General features: G+C 38.4%; 1 protein-coding gene across 1 annotated transcript in view; it reads right to left on the minus strand.

The window, feature by feature from the left end:
• LOC136448291 (calcium uniporter protein, mitochondrial-like) overlaps positions 1-17,769 on the minus strand; it is a 29,554-nt gene that overhangs the window by 11,226 nt on the left and 559 nt on the right. Inside the window, exons 2-5 of the mRNA XM_066447673.1 lie at positions 4,526-4,595; positions 4,122-4,188; positions 3,678-3,781; positions 3,006-3,110 (exon numbers count right to left, since the gene is read on the minus strand). Coding sequence (XP_066303770.1) covers positions 3,006-3,110; positions 3,678-3,781; positions 4,122-4,188; positions 4,526-4,595 — 346 coding nt within the window. The remainder of the gene's footprint in view (positions 1-3,005; positions 3,111-3,677; positions 3,782-4,121; positions 4,189-4,525; positions 4,596-17,769) is intronic.

The raw sequence follows: 17,769 nt of genomic DNA on the forward strand, positions 1-17,769 counted from the left end.
CGAAACCAATTCTGATCAGTACAACAGTTTTCAAGAGATTCCATGCCACATACAGATTTGTACATATCTTTAGCCTTGACAAATTTCACAATGTGCCTTGACAACTCTCACAATACAAAAGCAGATAAATACATAAACGATTGCTTTGTTTTTAGAAAAGATAAACCCACAATAAGCCCTGCCTGATTGTTTCAAGATAGTAGAGATTTATGTTTCTAATAATACCCTTAATTGTTTAGTAAGTAGGATCTTAAGATTTATCTTTCATTTCTACTTTGTAGTTTGTAGTTGACAGTACAAAAGCTGCTGCACTTTTTGTTGTGTTAATATAAATCTTTTCTGATGAAAACAGTGAGCTGGTAGGAAAGCTTGAATTTGACAATATTCAATTCTTAAAACTGGATATATCAAGATCCTAGCCTGAATAAATCAAGACCTTCCACTGGTTTCAGGGAGGAGGCCAAATACGCCCTTGACAGTGAGAGATTGTGAAACACAGGCTACCAAGTCAAGATACATGCTTTTACCTTTAATTATAGTGTTTTCACATTGATATTACTTTGTAAATCCAAAAACTAACAAAGAGAATTGGTACGGCCTAAGTTATAATACATAAGCTTCCCTATGGCGGATATGTAAGCTTGACAGCATATTTTATTAGGTCATCATTCTGACCAAAGAAATTGGGCAGCCTTACAGAAGTAGGCCATAGGTGCTACCTTCATTTTTCATTTCTTAAGACAACATTGAAGTAAGGCCAGGTCACCCGGCTTGGTGTGCCAAATGTCTTAAAGGTGACGTGATCTATAGAGGGGATCGAGAGACTAACACCACAGCTGTTTCAAGTACAAGAATTTGCACCATTTTCAGTCTATCTATCTATCTTAAATGTACAATCTCAGATGTTTTAGCAGTGTAATACATGTATGTAGCTTATCGTAATGCTTCCAGGTGGCAATACATGTGAAACAATACCACATTTTAGCTCCAAAGAAAACATCTTAGACCATGTTCTTACACCTTCTGAGCTGGCCCCTACCCGTCTTGAAATCTCTGGACTTAAGTTTGCCAGTAAAACAGATTAACTAGTCTTAATGTACCAAGTTAAAGGTTTCCCATACACCCGTTTGCCAATCTGTAGTACATCTAGATTGATTTTTCTATCCTCACCTATCATTAACCCAAGAAACATTAAGGAATCTGGCATAATGGTCATCGGCGGCATTATGTTAAGCATTTCCCCTAACCCACTTTCACAGTATGCATTGTCAGAAGATTGGCCAAAGGAATATTTTGGACCTTGACAAAGGTTAAATTTGTACAGCCAAGACTTTGAATCTAGAGCACTTAATGGCGGACCGTAGCGACTGGTTGAAGAGGGTTAACTTAGTCAGGGCAACCCACACGACATGATGATGATGATGAAGAATTTAAATAAGTGCGATTTCTTTACAATGATGGATTGACTATGATATGTTTCATAAAAGAAATCTTCCTCGCATCTCTAATAACATCTAATTGAATGAATTCCCTTTGCATGTTGGATACTGTTTATACCAAGATACCATCTTATGACTGTATGATATGGTCTCATCTAGTGTGACAATATCTTTGAGGTAATATTATGGGCTTTGCCTATCCTATAAGCACCTAATCAATTCACCACAATGAGATCCTCCCGGAGCACAGATGATGCCCCATTTTATCCACAGTGCAATTTCTCAGAATTGCATATTACGACAATGACCTCTGTCCCCAGCTAGGTTTGGAAACGATGCCATCTGCGAGAGGACAACGCCAGATAACCTTGGATATAACTCAGCAAACGTTCTTGAAGTTTATGAGGTCGAAGCGCCTCGGGCTATGCAGGCTAAATGATCTGTACGTTGATGAGCACTACTGATCTCTCAAACAGAAAGTGGAAAATGGCAACTGTCGAAGATAACTTTACTTGCTGAAAGCATTTTTGAATAGTTCCGTACACATGGGAGATGACTATTATGTGAAGCAGCTTGCTGGATGGCGACAGTTTTGGCAGTTGCACTTTAAGGTATCTTTTATGTTTTGGGAGAAAACATCACAATTTGACAAGCGTATTTTGCCCTTGGCATCCGTAACATTTCAGAGGGGAGTACTGTGACATGTGATATACAACAGCATGTGAAGGTTGGGAGGTCACACCTAATCCCATAGCCTTTGTTCTGGTTTTTAGATCACTTCAAGCTTTTCGTGAAGCTTTGATGCACAGATTACAGGGATAGGTCCTAATCCACTCGACGACGGTAAAACACATAAACCACCTATGGGGTCCTTGAGAAAGCCCAAATAGGTTCCATGGTGTTAATTGACTTGCATGCTGAGGTGCCTCTCAATACATTCTGTCTCCTGTCCCTATATAGAGGTTTCTGAATAATCCATTTTGACCTGTAATTAAAAGCCTGGGTACCTCAGCCATCTGTCATCTTTCTAATGGCATATTCACCCGCAGGCATCACTTGTACGGATTCAAACGCACCTGCTACAGTTGCCATACACTCCCTGCCCCCCTGCTCACCTCTTAAAAAAAGCATGATTCAATCATCTTTGTTGATAACATATACTGTAAATGCCTTTTAAGTTCGCGGTAGGGAAGAAATGGAGCATTTGCAGTGGCTTTAACTTTTCGGCTGAAACAAAATGGCAGGCGGGTAGAAAACAGAACAATGCATTTTCATGGTGATTTAAGTTTATGGTGAAGAAGTCAATGCAAAAACTTCAAACATCAAACCACAGCAAAAATTCCAACATCTACAGTATTTTATGGGCCATTCTTACTGTCTTGTTTTATTTGCAGTAAGAATGACCCATAGAATACTGTAGATGTTGGAATTTTTTGCTGTAGTTTAATGTTCTTGGTCCTCCTGGTGACCCCAGTGATCAAAAGGAGATGTGGTAATTTTTGCTTAATATGATATAATGTGACAATAGAAACACACAACTATTTCAGAAGGATGGTTGCCCCTTACCTTGCTCCGGTGCCTGGACAGTATACGTGGTGTCGTTGATAAGAAGTTTGAAGTCATTCTGCACCAACTGGTCGATGGTGGTTGATTGCGCAATCTTCACATCCTCTGTTTCAGGACAAAGAATCATATTAGTTTCTAGGGATCGAAATACTGGGTGCATATATATGCACTTTTGTGCACCCAAAGTTGCAGCTGTGCACCTTATTTTTGACTGTGGGTGCACCAGTGCACCTAAATATTTGTGTAAGTTATGTACGTAAACATAAAGGCACTAGTATAATATACAGCCTATTCTTTGAGTGTCAGAAATGTGTATTAGATTTTTAAGAGAGCAACAGAAATCACAATTTGTGTTCATTGCAATTTTGTCAAAGCCTGAAACTGTTATAAGGTTTGCTGATATTGTAGTTTTATTTTATGTTGTGAATTTTATGCACCTAAATTTTCATGTTAGGTGCAGCAGTGCACCTATTCCCGAAAATGAAATTCAAGCCCTGTAACTTCTATCTTCAAGTCTTTATTTTGTATAATACAGATAGTTTAAGATAGTGATGAAATTATGGCATGATTATGGCATGACAATAATATTACAAAAACTGCATATTACAGCTTATTAGCATAGCATATAAAGGAAATTATGACTTTGACAAAGGATTGAAATCTTGGACTGACCAGTTGTGTATATGGCAGTCCTCTCAATGCCTCCATCTTCATCCTTCAGGTACCTCAGGAAGTCCCCTACTGTGTTACTGATGGGTTTGAGCGTGAACCTACACCTGTAGGGTACCAAACAAAACTTTGTTGGGCAAGCCATTAGCTAGCAAGACGTCAGGGCGTCTTCTGGACGCCCTTAACTCCAAAAAAAAAGGAACTAGACACCCTCCTTTTGTAGGGACACCCAGAGGACACCCTGTTTCGCTGGTAATTACATACACATATACATGTTGTATTGGCGACACTGCTTAAAACCTTGAACCCTCTGCATGACTGAGATCCTGATATTCTTAGATCAATAAACAAGGCTACCTGCATATATGAACTGGTCAGCTTATCTGAAATCTGCCTGTCCAATGAGACATTGTCACTTAGAAAAAAGAAAAAGTTGCGCGCACTGACCTGTCATTCTTAGATGGCAGTGGGACTGTCACACTGGGCAGCCCGCTTCTGTACTCAACTGTTACTTCTGCGGAAACAACAAGCAACAAAAAACAACAACAACAGTGATTCAGTGTATCAAAATAACAAAAGACATTGCATTATGTCACCAAAGTACAATAACACAGTTTTAAGCAGCATATAAAGACAGAAAAAGTACAGTCAAACCTGCCAAAGAAGACCAATAAGGGGACACAAATCTGGTGTATGTGGACAAGTGGTCACTATACGGCTACAGATAGACAAATTATCTAAAGGACCACCAAAAAGTGGTCACATTGGCCAGATGGAGCTTCTTTAGAGGTGGTCACTTGTATGTAGGTTTGACTGTATGTTTCATTGAAGCAGCCTGAATGTTTCCTTACCACTATAGTTCACAGCTGATGTACTGAAAGCTAGCCTGGCACACATCCACACATGGCAGCCCTGAGGTATCTGGAGAAAGAGAGAAAGAAAAAAACACAGTTACCATCTGAACATCTGCCACTATTTTTTGCAAGGCTTTTCTTAAATAGGGGAACAAGGTCGCTGTGGCCACCTTCTCTGACCATACGCCCCCTTTACTTGGGGAGCTGCTCTTCTGACAAGCATATAATTCTGATTGACCAGGGATGCTACTAGGTCACATGTGGCCACAGTCTTCAACTGTAAACTGACAGTAACTTTGCCCCTAAGGATTTTCTTTACCAGTTGATGTGTTTTATATATAAATTACAATACACCATTTTCAACCTTCTTTTCAAAACAAATATGCTCTAATGTCCTGGGTAAAAGAAACCTTTGGGAAATTTTACACAAAAGCCACTTTAATATCTACCATAGATGCAGAAAAAAAGCTGAAATCAAAATTGTTTCAGAGTTTTCTACAGAAATGAAGACATTGACCCCCAAGCCATTTGCAGCCATGAACAGTTAGTGAGGGCTGAAAATAACTACACTTAAGTGCCTTATACATGGATGCCTTTCATCTGATCCATACACCGCAATGATCACAGTTAAAGACTGTACATTTAGATGCCCGAGGCAGGGCAAGATCAGAAAATTGGCCTGTCCCTGGTGCTGAACAGTAGGGAGTTATTGATTGAACCACATGGGTCATTGATTTCCACGAAATCTATTGATTACCAAATGGAGCAGAATTCTGGCTGTGTTTGGAAAAGCATACTAGGGTCTAAGCTTCTAGCTTAGATTCACTCAATAATGCTGGTTAGGATTAGGGTTCTTAATTGCTTGGTTACATTTTTCCCTGTCTTTTTCTTTTGGAAATCTAACAAATCTAGGACGTGAGTTGGTATTCTTAACCTTTAGCACTCTGAAGTAGCCTTTTGGCATGCAATTCCCTAGTATTAGTTACATAGTTAGGCAGCAGGGAGAAGGTTAAAGAAAATTTCTACCCCACAATATGCCATTGATTATTCTGTCAGGCATAACAAGCTGGAAACCCGACCCTATGGGCCATGACCCTTTACCCAGTTTCCAACAAAGGAAGAAAAGAAATTACATATGAAAAACGATATAGAAAAGACCAGTCGATACACGATTATCAAAAGAACAGGATTTTCAATGCAATCTATTTTGCATTTTTTTTCTCTCTTGATATGTCCTACTCCTAGACACAAAGTCATGACGAAAATACAATAATTGCTGCTCATAGTTTTGCGTGAAACTTTATGAAACACATGAAGCATGTCTGTTTAGGTGTGATGACAGGTTGAAGTGTGTTGACCCCACCTGCCACAGTGCCCACCATGTACAAGACACAATCTGCATAACTTACTGAGGAACTACATTACAATTACTCGGCTTTATTGCTCTGGGGACCACCCATTGATTTCAGGACAAGTCTTAAAACTGCTGGTATAAACTTCACAAGCAGTCGTTACCCTACTATTTCCTGATATACATGTAAGTGCATTTTTGTTCACTATAGTATAAAATTAGGACAAGGCAAGTTTCATAGTGGTTAAAATAAGATCTTTTCAAATTGGATATTTTAAAAGTATGAAGACCATATATACCTTATGCCATCTCTACTTTTGGTTCTATAGCACTGAACAAGCCTGTTTACACGATATGACATATTTTAGGAAGACACAAGCTGAAGGTGTATCTTCTGTTATATGTCTGAACTTCTGTAACTGCATTTGAGTTCGCAGGGATTTAATTTTGCGGTAGGGCAAAAATGGAGTGTTCACGGTGGTTCTAAGTCAGCTGCTGAAACAAAGGGGTACTCTCATCTCCCAAATAAACGTACCGGTACGTTTATTTTTTTCAGCCTCAAAATCCACCCAGTACGTTCTTATTTTGGACAGTACGTTTATTAATTTTTTGAAAATCAGAGTTTTGCTAACCAGGGATTCCATCAAAATCGAAAGTTTGGGTATTCCTGCCCATATTTCCCCGACATTTTTGCTCATAATTTGCTATTTTTCGGCCTAGCGGCGTTGATTTCCCTGCCGCTATGACCCGGCATTTGTGAAATCCTGGCGGTACTAACATGTCAGTCGATCTCGATACAAAGTAAATGTTGTTATCTCAGACAAAATAAGACGCCACACTTAAGTTTTGAAATCTATTTTTCATATAAACAACATTGACAGTCTTTTCCCGTTCTAGACCATCTGAATTCTTACAGTGATCGCAAAATTTACGCTCGAAAAAGACAAAAACATTGCCAAAAGAACAACCTTGGAACAACGTAATCAACACCATGAATGCTCAAGTTACCATTGAGTCGCATGTAAATTCTACTCACGTGAAATACAGCCTTTCCTCAAAACTTTTAGAATATGAAAATAACACCACATTATGACAGTGTCTTAGCATTAAAAACTGAATAATACTTTTAAAATCTACAAAAACATTTAAATCCTACGGTTCCTACCACAAACATGAAAATTCAGCCCTTGGAAAATCGCCACAGTACAGTAGCGCACGCCACTAGAAATTTCCCACGGACGGAAGAACTCACTTCTACCAAGGGGAAACAGCTCTTTTTGATCTTCCAATAAAACTCTTTTGTCTTTGTCAGAAATGTGTGGTATTTCAAGAAAGTAACTTCCCACTTAATAGTTGATAAACAACACTAAGTTGCAATCTATATTCAGTAATTATCACCTACGATGTTTTGACAAAAATCACTCCCCTACAAACAAATTGGCTGAGTATTCTCAGAACTTCATGTAGCTCTCTGTTAGCCCCGCCCCTTACTGTCTGTGTTCCTGTGTTCGGTGCCGCTCCGTCTGACTCGCGCTTTGATGTGTAACATGAGAACCCTGTGGTTTGTTGCAATGTTTTAGATGTAACCAAGGAACTTTTAATCAGAAAGAGAGAGCACAAAATAGAGCAAGCCTGAGATTTCTCACATCTAAAACAATGAATTTGTTGACAACTAAGTTTCTCAAAATGAAAGATTTTTTCTGCATACATCAAGGGTAATTTTTGGATTTGAAATTATTTGGATTGCAACAACACAATAAAGGAGAATATATGATAATGTTCTTTATAATAAGGTGATTTTGTGGAAAGCATATACTTCTAGTAATGTTTACAAAATTAATCCATGTTTCTATATGCAATGCATACATGATAAATGGAAAGTTGAGCAAGAAAAAGTACTAGTAACAACTAACATCATACCTGTAATAGTTCAACCTTTTCTACATGGCTTTTACAAATACGTAATACTTGTATTTTCATCGGATATTCAGGATATGGTAATTTTCTGTTCAAGTTCTAAATGTTGATACATTTGTACAAGGTGTTACCCATGCAAGTGAACTGAGAAGTTTGGCAACTACTTCTGTTTTAATGATATGCCAGTTTATACAACAATTTTCCTTGATCACTTGGTTCAAGTTCCAAGTAGAAAATACATGTATCATGTACATTTTCACTTGTTGAATTTGAAGCACCGTTGGCCCCCGCGGGGAACCTATGCCCAATTTTTCCAAAAGTGGAGAAAATGATTATAATTTGAACAAGATATCTACAGTTATTCGGTTCATTATTTACATACTTATATAGAATATGTAAATAAAAAGAACCTACCTGCTTATCATCTTCTTTCCCTAAGACAGAAGTAGCATGGACACAGTTAACGTGTCAATTTGGTAATTTTCCGGGGGGTACGTTTATTCCGGGGGGTATGTTTATTAGATTTTAAAAATTTGTCCAGGGGGTATGTTTATTCCGGGGGGTATGTTTATTTGGGAGATGAGAGTAGGCGGACCTAAGACAGACCAACCATATTCCTGGTGGTTTCACGGTGAAGACGTCCTTTTAAAATACCGCCAACATGATTATTAATCCACCTCAAACATTTCATCATTTACAGCATACTGAGAGGGGGGTGTGTAGGTTCCGGGGTTTCCTGAGCCACTATTGATTTTCTGAATATTGATTGATGCTTTCTACTTTAATGCGATGCAGTGTAGTCACATTTGCCAGCTTCAATACTTGGATGTATTACACTCTAAGTGCTTTGTTGATATGCATAAGAGAAGAACACGCCAACAGACAGGATCGATACATTTTCAATCATCAATCACTAATTCTGCATTTCAGAATCAATACGAGGAAAGAAATTGAGGTCAAAAATCAGCAGATATGGTACTCAGTGCAAATTATCTTTTGGTCAACTGTGCAGGGGTTTTTCTTTTTAAAAAAAATTCAAGGGGGGGCATTGCAACAATGTGGAGCAACCAAACAGGGCAATGGTGTGGAAGTAGGTTTACTCTAAGATAATCATAAGTTAAAATGGGGCAGTGCCGCATTCTAAGGCTTCTTGAAGGGGCAAATTACTATAAGACAGATAGTAGTTGAGGATAGTGGTCAATCAGAATTTTATGCTTGTCAGGGAATCTGTTCCCCGGGGTAATGAGTCGTATGGTGAAGGAATGGGGGTGCAGCGCCCCTGTAACCCTCTTTAGAAAAAGCCCTGGTGACTGACTTATTTCACTCTGTAGTCTGTACATATGGCGATTCTTTCTTTGCCCGGGAAAATCAAAATTTGCAAAGAATCTATAGATTCAACAGAATGTACTTCTCCACAATTTTCTTACATGACTGAAATATCAATGAAACTTTAGTAACTTACATGAATGCTTTTCCTAATTGCTTTTGCCATTTTATTGTAACCTGACCACTATTTTCTATGAGTTGAAACCCTTTCTTCTGTTTCACATACAGGAAATCTGTTAGTATATTCAATTTGAATTTTTGGAGTGTACTCCTCTAACAGCCCACATACTTAACACCTGCATTCTCTTCCACCGCCCTACTCATAGAAAATTTATTTGATCACAATGAATATTGCATTATGCTCTTTTCAACAAATATAACACAATTTCCAATTATAGACATTAACACACAAGAGTCTACATTCCCAACAACTCAATTCTTTTTATGGCCTAGACTTGTAGCACTTAATTTGAACTGAGTAGAAATCAGTCTCTACTGATGAAACGCTGCAAATGCCCTTACTTTAACGAGCCGGGCCTGTCTATACTCATGAATGTGGGACAACACAAGCCAATCCCAATAATGGTCCCTAGAGCACAGCATGGCTGTACTTAGCAAGACCTACATAATAAACATATCAAACACACACTTGAGCAATAACCACAAATAGGTCTGCCTAGCCACACATACAGGCAATATGTATTCTGTAGTTACAGCTATAATACACATACTTTTTTGCGTTTCGGCGCATGCGCGCCGGAACGCATTGTCCTGGCTTTTACCTTCAAGCAAGGGACCTTCAAGGAAGGAACCAGGGAAGCTTGGTTCAACACTGTGTCGCACACAATAAGACCTTATATGGCAATACGTTCTCAAATCCTTGTATAGCCGTTGCCTTATATGGCAAGAGAGCACGAAAATGCAGGCAGGCTAGATTTGCATGTGACACAGGACGGCGACCGCATGTAACTGCTACAACTGTTCGGAAATATCATTGCATTATGGTTTCGGACTTTGATATCCTGAAAAATGACCATATTACATCTATTCCACAAGATTGCAGAAGAAAAAAAATGATTTCGTCAAGAAAACGACCAAAAATCGGCATAAATGATACCATATAGTGAGGTTATAGCATTACGTCCAGAATGAATAGTTACGTACCGCAGCTTGGCCGATCTGGCAACGCGAAGCACTTCGGACCCAGAAGGTCCGGGTTCGTCTCCGTGCGTGGATTTTTTTTTCTTTTTAGATATTGAATATCAAAAATATATATTGATATTATATTAATCTATCAATATCATATTTATGAATATCATTTTTTTTCATTAATAAATAAAGAAATATTTTATATTTGTTATTTTTAAATATTCATTTAATATATACAAGGCCTTTGTCTTATGAACAGGACTTCATAGATTCCAAACCCGGCATTCGAATTTTTCTGTTCATTGTAATGGAAAATACCGTGCAGCGGCTCCTATGCGCGGTAAGATGATTCTTGCAAAACACTCGCCACTAAACTTCTATCCCCGATGTAAACAGAGGCTCTTGATGTTGTTTGCAAAACAGCGATTCTTTGTTACAGTAGCAAATGCTCCATTGTTCAGTATCGACTTCATTCAGACAACACGGACGTGGAAAGTGGCGCCCCTCGGCACAAAACTATGGGAATTTTCATGAATTTTAGCAAAATTACCCAGGAAAATAAGGAAGAAATGTTGTAAATGCGGAAACCAGAATAATACGGATGAGGTAGCTGTTGATTTGTTTGACATTTGGTAGTCATTTTAGATAGAACCTTAGCTGTTATGAACTTCTATTTCACTTAATTACCATAGTTCTGATGATTCAATGGTGCTTTTTCAAATTTTATGTTTTATTGCGTGCCATGTACATAATTACATTGATAGCTTTTATAATGAGCCTATTATACATTTTACAAATAAGTACAAGTTGTAGGCCAAGACCAGCTTTTTCAAAAGCACTTAAGTTAAGTGACGTAACTTCAAAATTGCTTTCCCCAATCTGCCTTTCTCTATTAAAACAGTACTCATTTCCCAAAATGACAATTTTTCTTATAGACTGAACAGCCCTTGAGTGACTTCCTCTGGCAGATTTTACTTCAAGTAAAGGGAAAAGACAATTCACACTTATAAACGTAGCCGAAACGCCAGCTTTTTTTAAAAGCTCTTGTTTTAATAGTCATCAAACACAAACAGTTCTCTGCCATTTAAGGTAACATTGTCGTTAACCACTATGAAAACGGAGGTACAGTTTTGAGTTTGTTTCTGGCTAGAAAAGTTTGAGTGATTGCGATGATATTTGATATGTGGGTAGGTGTTGTGAACCTAATGGTGAAGGTAAATTTTGAGCCTCCTGGGGCCGATCTTAGTACTGCAACAGTACTAGTACTTACGGTTTTCGTATCTCTGGTCAGGGACATGCTATCATCTTGAAATTTTGGTGGCAGATAGCTTTTGATGTAAGGACAAAGTGGGGTAGGTTTGGGACCCTTGTTTCATATTGGAATCTGTCTACCACTTAACCAGTTTCTCCTATATGCAGAACTGAGATCACCTGACAAGCAGTAAAACTTGGTCTAGCACTTTTGCCAGTGTAAATGTAGTTGTGGGGACATCCCCACTGTTATCAGTCTAATGGCTGAGATGGCCGCAGGCCCAGATCTGGGGAATTCGATTGGTTAGCACTCGGGGTAAAAGCCAGGCTTCATCTCGAGACAAATAGCTGCCATGAGGTAATGGTTACAATCCACGAGGCTACGGGGTAGGTGAAGCGAGGTGAGCTCAGCTAATGTCAATAATAATATAATGGGGTGGATGGATGCGCTATTATAATATGAGGGGAGGTCCAAAAGCGGTATATTGCAGGTTTCGTATCCTCTGCATGGAATATACACATGCAATCTGAAATTTAGCAACAAAAACTGTGCAAAGCAACTCAAGTGGCATGTTTTTTTTATATCTTATCAAATCATGTTTACCATGATAATTGGTATGTTTCTCCTCTACACTAGACTACACATGAGGTCCTTGTCGTCTAATCATGTTATTAATGCAATTATGTTACTATCAATCTTAATCTTATGGTTTTCAAACATCAAAAGGCATTCCCTGCTGCAGTTGCGTGTGTTTTGCCATAAATTCAAACAGTACACAACACTTTTGACCTTTTAATTCAATTATAACACTCATCCATCGTAATTCATACTTTATGTCAGAAAAGGTTAATCAAGATGTATTGATATTCATTAATTCAATAAAGAAGCATCATTTATCAGTGATAGCACAATGTTCACTAAGTCTTTCAATTTTGAAATGTAAGAAGGGGCGATGTTTCGGCCCGGGTTCTTTAGGAATCCCGCATAGAGAGGGAAGGAATCACACCGGACACTGAATATATTCCGCACACACAGGGCTCGTGCTCAGGCGTCTGTCTTCTCTTAGGTCCATAAAACCGACTCCCTGAGAACGCAACCACTGTTCACTTTATTCCAAGTCTTATCTGCTATCTCTAGACTCCGGATCTGTCCCCTAGTGAGAACATCATTAAAATGTCGTTATGGCCATCACCTCTAAAACAGAACCCACAAGATAAATTGCGTCCCGCCCTTAGAACTTAGCGAGAGAGTTCTGCCATTAATTAGTGAAGACGATTACACAAGCAAAACCACCCCAAATCTTACTATTACGATTTCAAGCCCCTGTCACAGAAACACAAGATCTCATTATATAACTAGCATTAAGCTTTACACATGACAAAACATTCCTGAAATTTAAGTTTGATTTTACATTTGTCATGTGACTTTCAAATTGAAAAAAATATATTTCTTTCTGCCATTTTTGTAATTTTAAGACATTCTATTTTGCCTTCTATAAAGTAACACACAACAAATTGATTACCAACTGCATGTACAAATAAGTTGGCTACACATGTCTGATAGCAATGTTTTCACCATTTCTGCATGTACAATGTATGTACATTATACCAACATGTGTGCCAGCAGCATACTACATGTAGTAGTAGTGGATTAGTGACCCCGCTGTAAAGATAAAATTCCTTGGACCCAGAGGTCTAAGGTTTGAACCCTGACTCTGGCTGGAAATTGTTACTATAATTGCAGGGATTTCACAATCCTTCGAATGGGACATAAAACCTGTAGTCCCATGTTTGGGCAAGCCTCAAGCAGGTTAAGAGCCTGTCAGTATCTCTAATGTCCATAGGGCTTAGATAAATGCAATCAGTAGCAAGCCACATTGCACTACCAGTCAAAGAAAAAGTTTTGTGCTTCACCTCAATAGGGGAAAGTCACTTTACCTTGACATTGTGCAATAGACATAGCATAAGCCCGCATATAGCTTCACATCTGTGCTGTAAGGCCAACAAATGGCCTTACCCAACATTACAGGGACGTTTTCAGATGACATCTTGAGCACTACCATCTAATCACAAGGGAATCTCCATCCAGAAAAGTCCACTATGCCTCATCAGAAGCTCAATACATGTGAACTCACCTGTCATGGCAATACTCATCCTGCAAGTCATTAAACTTTCAGTACATCGATTCACATGCTTTCAGGATCATCTAATCCTTAGGACGTCTCCTTTCCAGAGTTTGTGGGTCACTTAAAAAACATCACCGCATCGGGCAAAAAGAAACCTGAATCGTCCTGCGGTCTCCCGGGAGCATGGACATTATTCCAACATCAATAATTCAACCCGAATAATTTCCTCGTACTAGAGACGGAATATCCATTATGCACGTACGACCGACTGAGTTACACTGTAACTACATTTTACAGACTTAGCGTTTAACTGGAAAATGCAGCAACAATGGCTAGCTGAAATTGCTACGACCCATCTTGCTTGAATGTCTGGCATATTCGAGATGATAGTTATTACAGTGTATTGTGTGAGATGAGAAAGTGTGGTGGGGCCTAGTAATTCAATCCCAGCGCCGAGGCTGTTTTTTGGTTTACTGTATTGTCAAGTGAGATTAGTGTGGGTCAGCTTGTGGTGGCTGATAAAGTGCCACAGCCCTAAGCTCGTGATCTGAGGGAATTGCTTCCTTGGGAATTGGACACCATACATACAATCTGCCGGCAGCGCTAAGCTTGCAAAAATGGTATCCATCACTGATCAGTGATCATCAATGTGTTGGAGAGGGTACAAGTGGTGGGAAAGATGTGTACCAATTTGTAAAACAATATAGGACTGGTACAATGTACAAGCTTCAAATACAACCTTTAGAATGTACAAAAAATAATCAATGCAATCAATGAATAATGACATCTAACAAAGTCTAGATCTATGTAATATGATACCAGCTTTTCGTATATACTGTAATAACTAAGATAATTCAACACAAATGTTTTATGCCTCCTCAAAATAAACTTATACATGAAGTATCCATTCAACATACCAACGATGCAGCATTCCACTTTGCATGAGTGGAATAAAGTCTCAAAATTATTGCCGGAAGTGGTGCACCCACCATATGGGCATGTGTTACCAGCCAGGCTATATCGATTCTTCTGCTGCTATATCAAATTTTCATGTTACTGATTAAATACTCTTGACGTAATTTCATGATACAGAAGTCTCAGCCACAGCATATAATACTTAATAGAAACCTGTAACAATTAGGTTTTTTCGGTGGCTGGTTTGAATTTGGAGGGGTAATTCTTTTAATGGAAGATGGCAATTTTCAGGAATGAATATTATTAGACATTACGTATATACATGTACATTACTGTAGTACTGAGTGTCACAAAATTATGTCATAAATTATAACACATCGTGGGACAATACATGAAAATATACCAACGTCTTTATACATAGAGACAGCAAGTAACTCATTCATTCGACATTCTGCCTTCAAACTATTGGTGTGTGTTTTGAAATCACAAATCAGTATAAAACATACACACACACACACGCACACGCACACGCACACGCACACGCACACACACACACACACACATATATGCACACACACACACACACATAGGGATACAGATCTTTCACAAATTGAAAATTGTAGGCAAACAAATTACAGTGTTCGGTTTCAGTTGCAACCCAACCCCCCATAAAGATGTCCCTGCTAAAAGCCATATTGCTACCTTGACATGGTAAGGACATTACCACATTATCTGCCGCTATTTAAACTGCCACTTACAGTAACTACAGCTTACAAGTTACAAGATCGCATGCCACTGGAATAGTAAAGACATCAGACACAACACCTTTAGGTTTTACCAAATATAACAATATAAAATTTGATTTCCAGCTTTTCTGACTTTAACATACATGAAAACAAATTTGCGACAAACAATTTGGATTATATTGACAACCATTTTCCTCTCACTTGCCCAATGTTTTGGCTCAAATATATGATTATGTAATATGAAGAAATTTAATGCTCAGCACAAGCAGATACATGTAGATTATCATCAGTCAATGTCTACTGTTTGCATATTAAAACTGAAATAGCAAATAGGAAGTTTTGTGTTACCAAGGGGGTTAAAATAAGCCTCCTTGGTGTTACAGAAAACCAGGTAGCTGGTATTATCAGTGCAGTGCTAATTACCTGCGAAAGCCAGCTAAAAAATCAACTTTACCGTAGTTTACGTCAACGGGTATGACAGCAAAATATGATTCCCATTACTGACAGATACAAACATATACATGTACCTGAGCAATGCTGTATAATATTGATCTTGGTTCTGAGAGTCTGAGTGGATCACATTCTTTACCATTGGATTATCAGATAGGGAAATGAGAAAGTCAAGAGTATCTCTCCACATACCCAGGGACTGGAGTGATCTATGGATACTTTCACGATACACGTACATGTAGTAATAGAACTGGTCTGGTGGTGAGTCAAGGCGATTTAGCCTAAGAGGTACAGTAATGCTATTGCCTGCATTCGGGGAAAATATGATAACATGGTGATTTTCAAATTGTTACCATTCACTTGCTACTATAGCCGTACATCAACAGTCTTTGGTTTAGCTGTACCTTTTTTATCAAGTCTCTTTCTTACCTCGAAGAAATGAAGGTTAGTCTTTCAAGTTAACAATGTCTACAAATGTAAGTACAGTTCAATTTCTACAACTGGATAAGATTTGGAGATTACTTCCGAACGTTTTGAGTGACATCCATCACTCTTCTTCAGCGTCACTAAAATGTCACTTTGCATCACTTTGAAAATATGCAGAAAAAGCTGGATCTCTTCAATGGGGAGGATCTTATTAATGACAATAAGATATACATGTATGCTGCTATTGACAAACCATCATGGAGATCAGCACTATACAGAAGAAAAACCTAGCTTATCAAGATGATCAATCAATTAATCAATCGCCTTTGTTTAAACTGGAGAGCCCCATCGGACTTAGCTGCTTGCTTATGATCAATTATTTGTGCTAAGCGGATTATCATTACTTTGTTGTCGATGCCATTTGGCTCAGCAACGAATGCGACGCATTATTTGGAATACTGAGCAGCCCAGAAATTCATTGGAAATGTCCTTAGTACTGAAAAAGCAATCTAGATTGACATTCCTTCCGATGATTGTGTCATTTGAATGCATCATATGTGCTGTTCCATAGACAAAGAGGGAATAACTTAAGGTAACTTTCTTCAGCTTATCTTTAAGTACTTTGTATATCACTTTTAGATAAACTTGAATACATCTTAGGCAAGTTAAAAATAGAAAGAATGATTTGGAACTAAATACTTTAAAAAACGGTATTAAGAGGAATATCAACGATTTAGGGGGGGGGGGGGCAGAAAACAATCCAAAAGAGGTAGGGAAAGGTAGTTCCTTCTTTTATCTAAAAAGTATAATTAATATTCAATCAAATGATATTCAGTCAATATCACTATCATGATTTATTATCTCTACTGGCCAATCATACTTTTTGATGCGAGAGACAAGGTTAAAACTTCACTGTAAAGATGGCAGAAATACATTAGACCCATATTATACTAAGATAAATATGTCAATCAACAGTGTGTCCCCAAGGCCTCATTCTAGGACCACATGAAAACCACAGAAAAAAATGCTGTTGTTTTTTTCACCTAAAACCACAATCGCATGCCCACAGTATCCAGCCAAAGCCCTACGTTGGACGATAAGAGATCATCGTATGACACTAAGGTGCTAACGATTTTATTCCCTGGAGTCCGATCTGCACACAAGGGAGTTATTGGTTTATTGACAAACTCATCACTCACTTTATTAAAACACACAGAGAAAGGAAATTTGACCACATAATCTGATCGTGCACCTGACCAATCACCAATCAGCATATCAAATTACATCAAGTACACTACATTTCACGGCCCACGGTATTTCTTATTTTACCAAAAATACGAAACCGGCCCTTCATATGTCATATGGAAGGAATAATTTTTGAGGCGCCCCCCTCCCACCTAACACTTCAGGAAAGACTGACACAAATTCTAAATCCTCGATAACCTCACCAAACACCTCCTCCCCCCTTTGCAACGCTCTCTAAAATATACAGTAGATAACCCATCTAAGATAAGCTAATTGCTACATAATATGGACGATTTAGGTGTTTATTTGAGGGGACTATTGTGGGTTGGGGTACGGGAG

Source organism: Branchiostoma lanceolatum, chromosome 14, assembly GCF_035083965.1.
Source record: "Branchiostoma lanceolatum isolate klBraLanc5 chromosome 14, klBraLanc5.hap2, whole genome shotgun sequence".
NCBI classification, from domain to species: domain Eukaryota; kingdom Metazoa; phylum Chordata; class Leptocardii; order Amphioxiformes; family Branchiostomatidae; genus Branchiostoma; species Branchiostoma lanceolatum.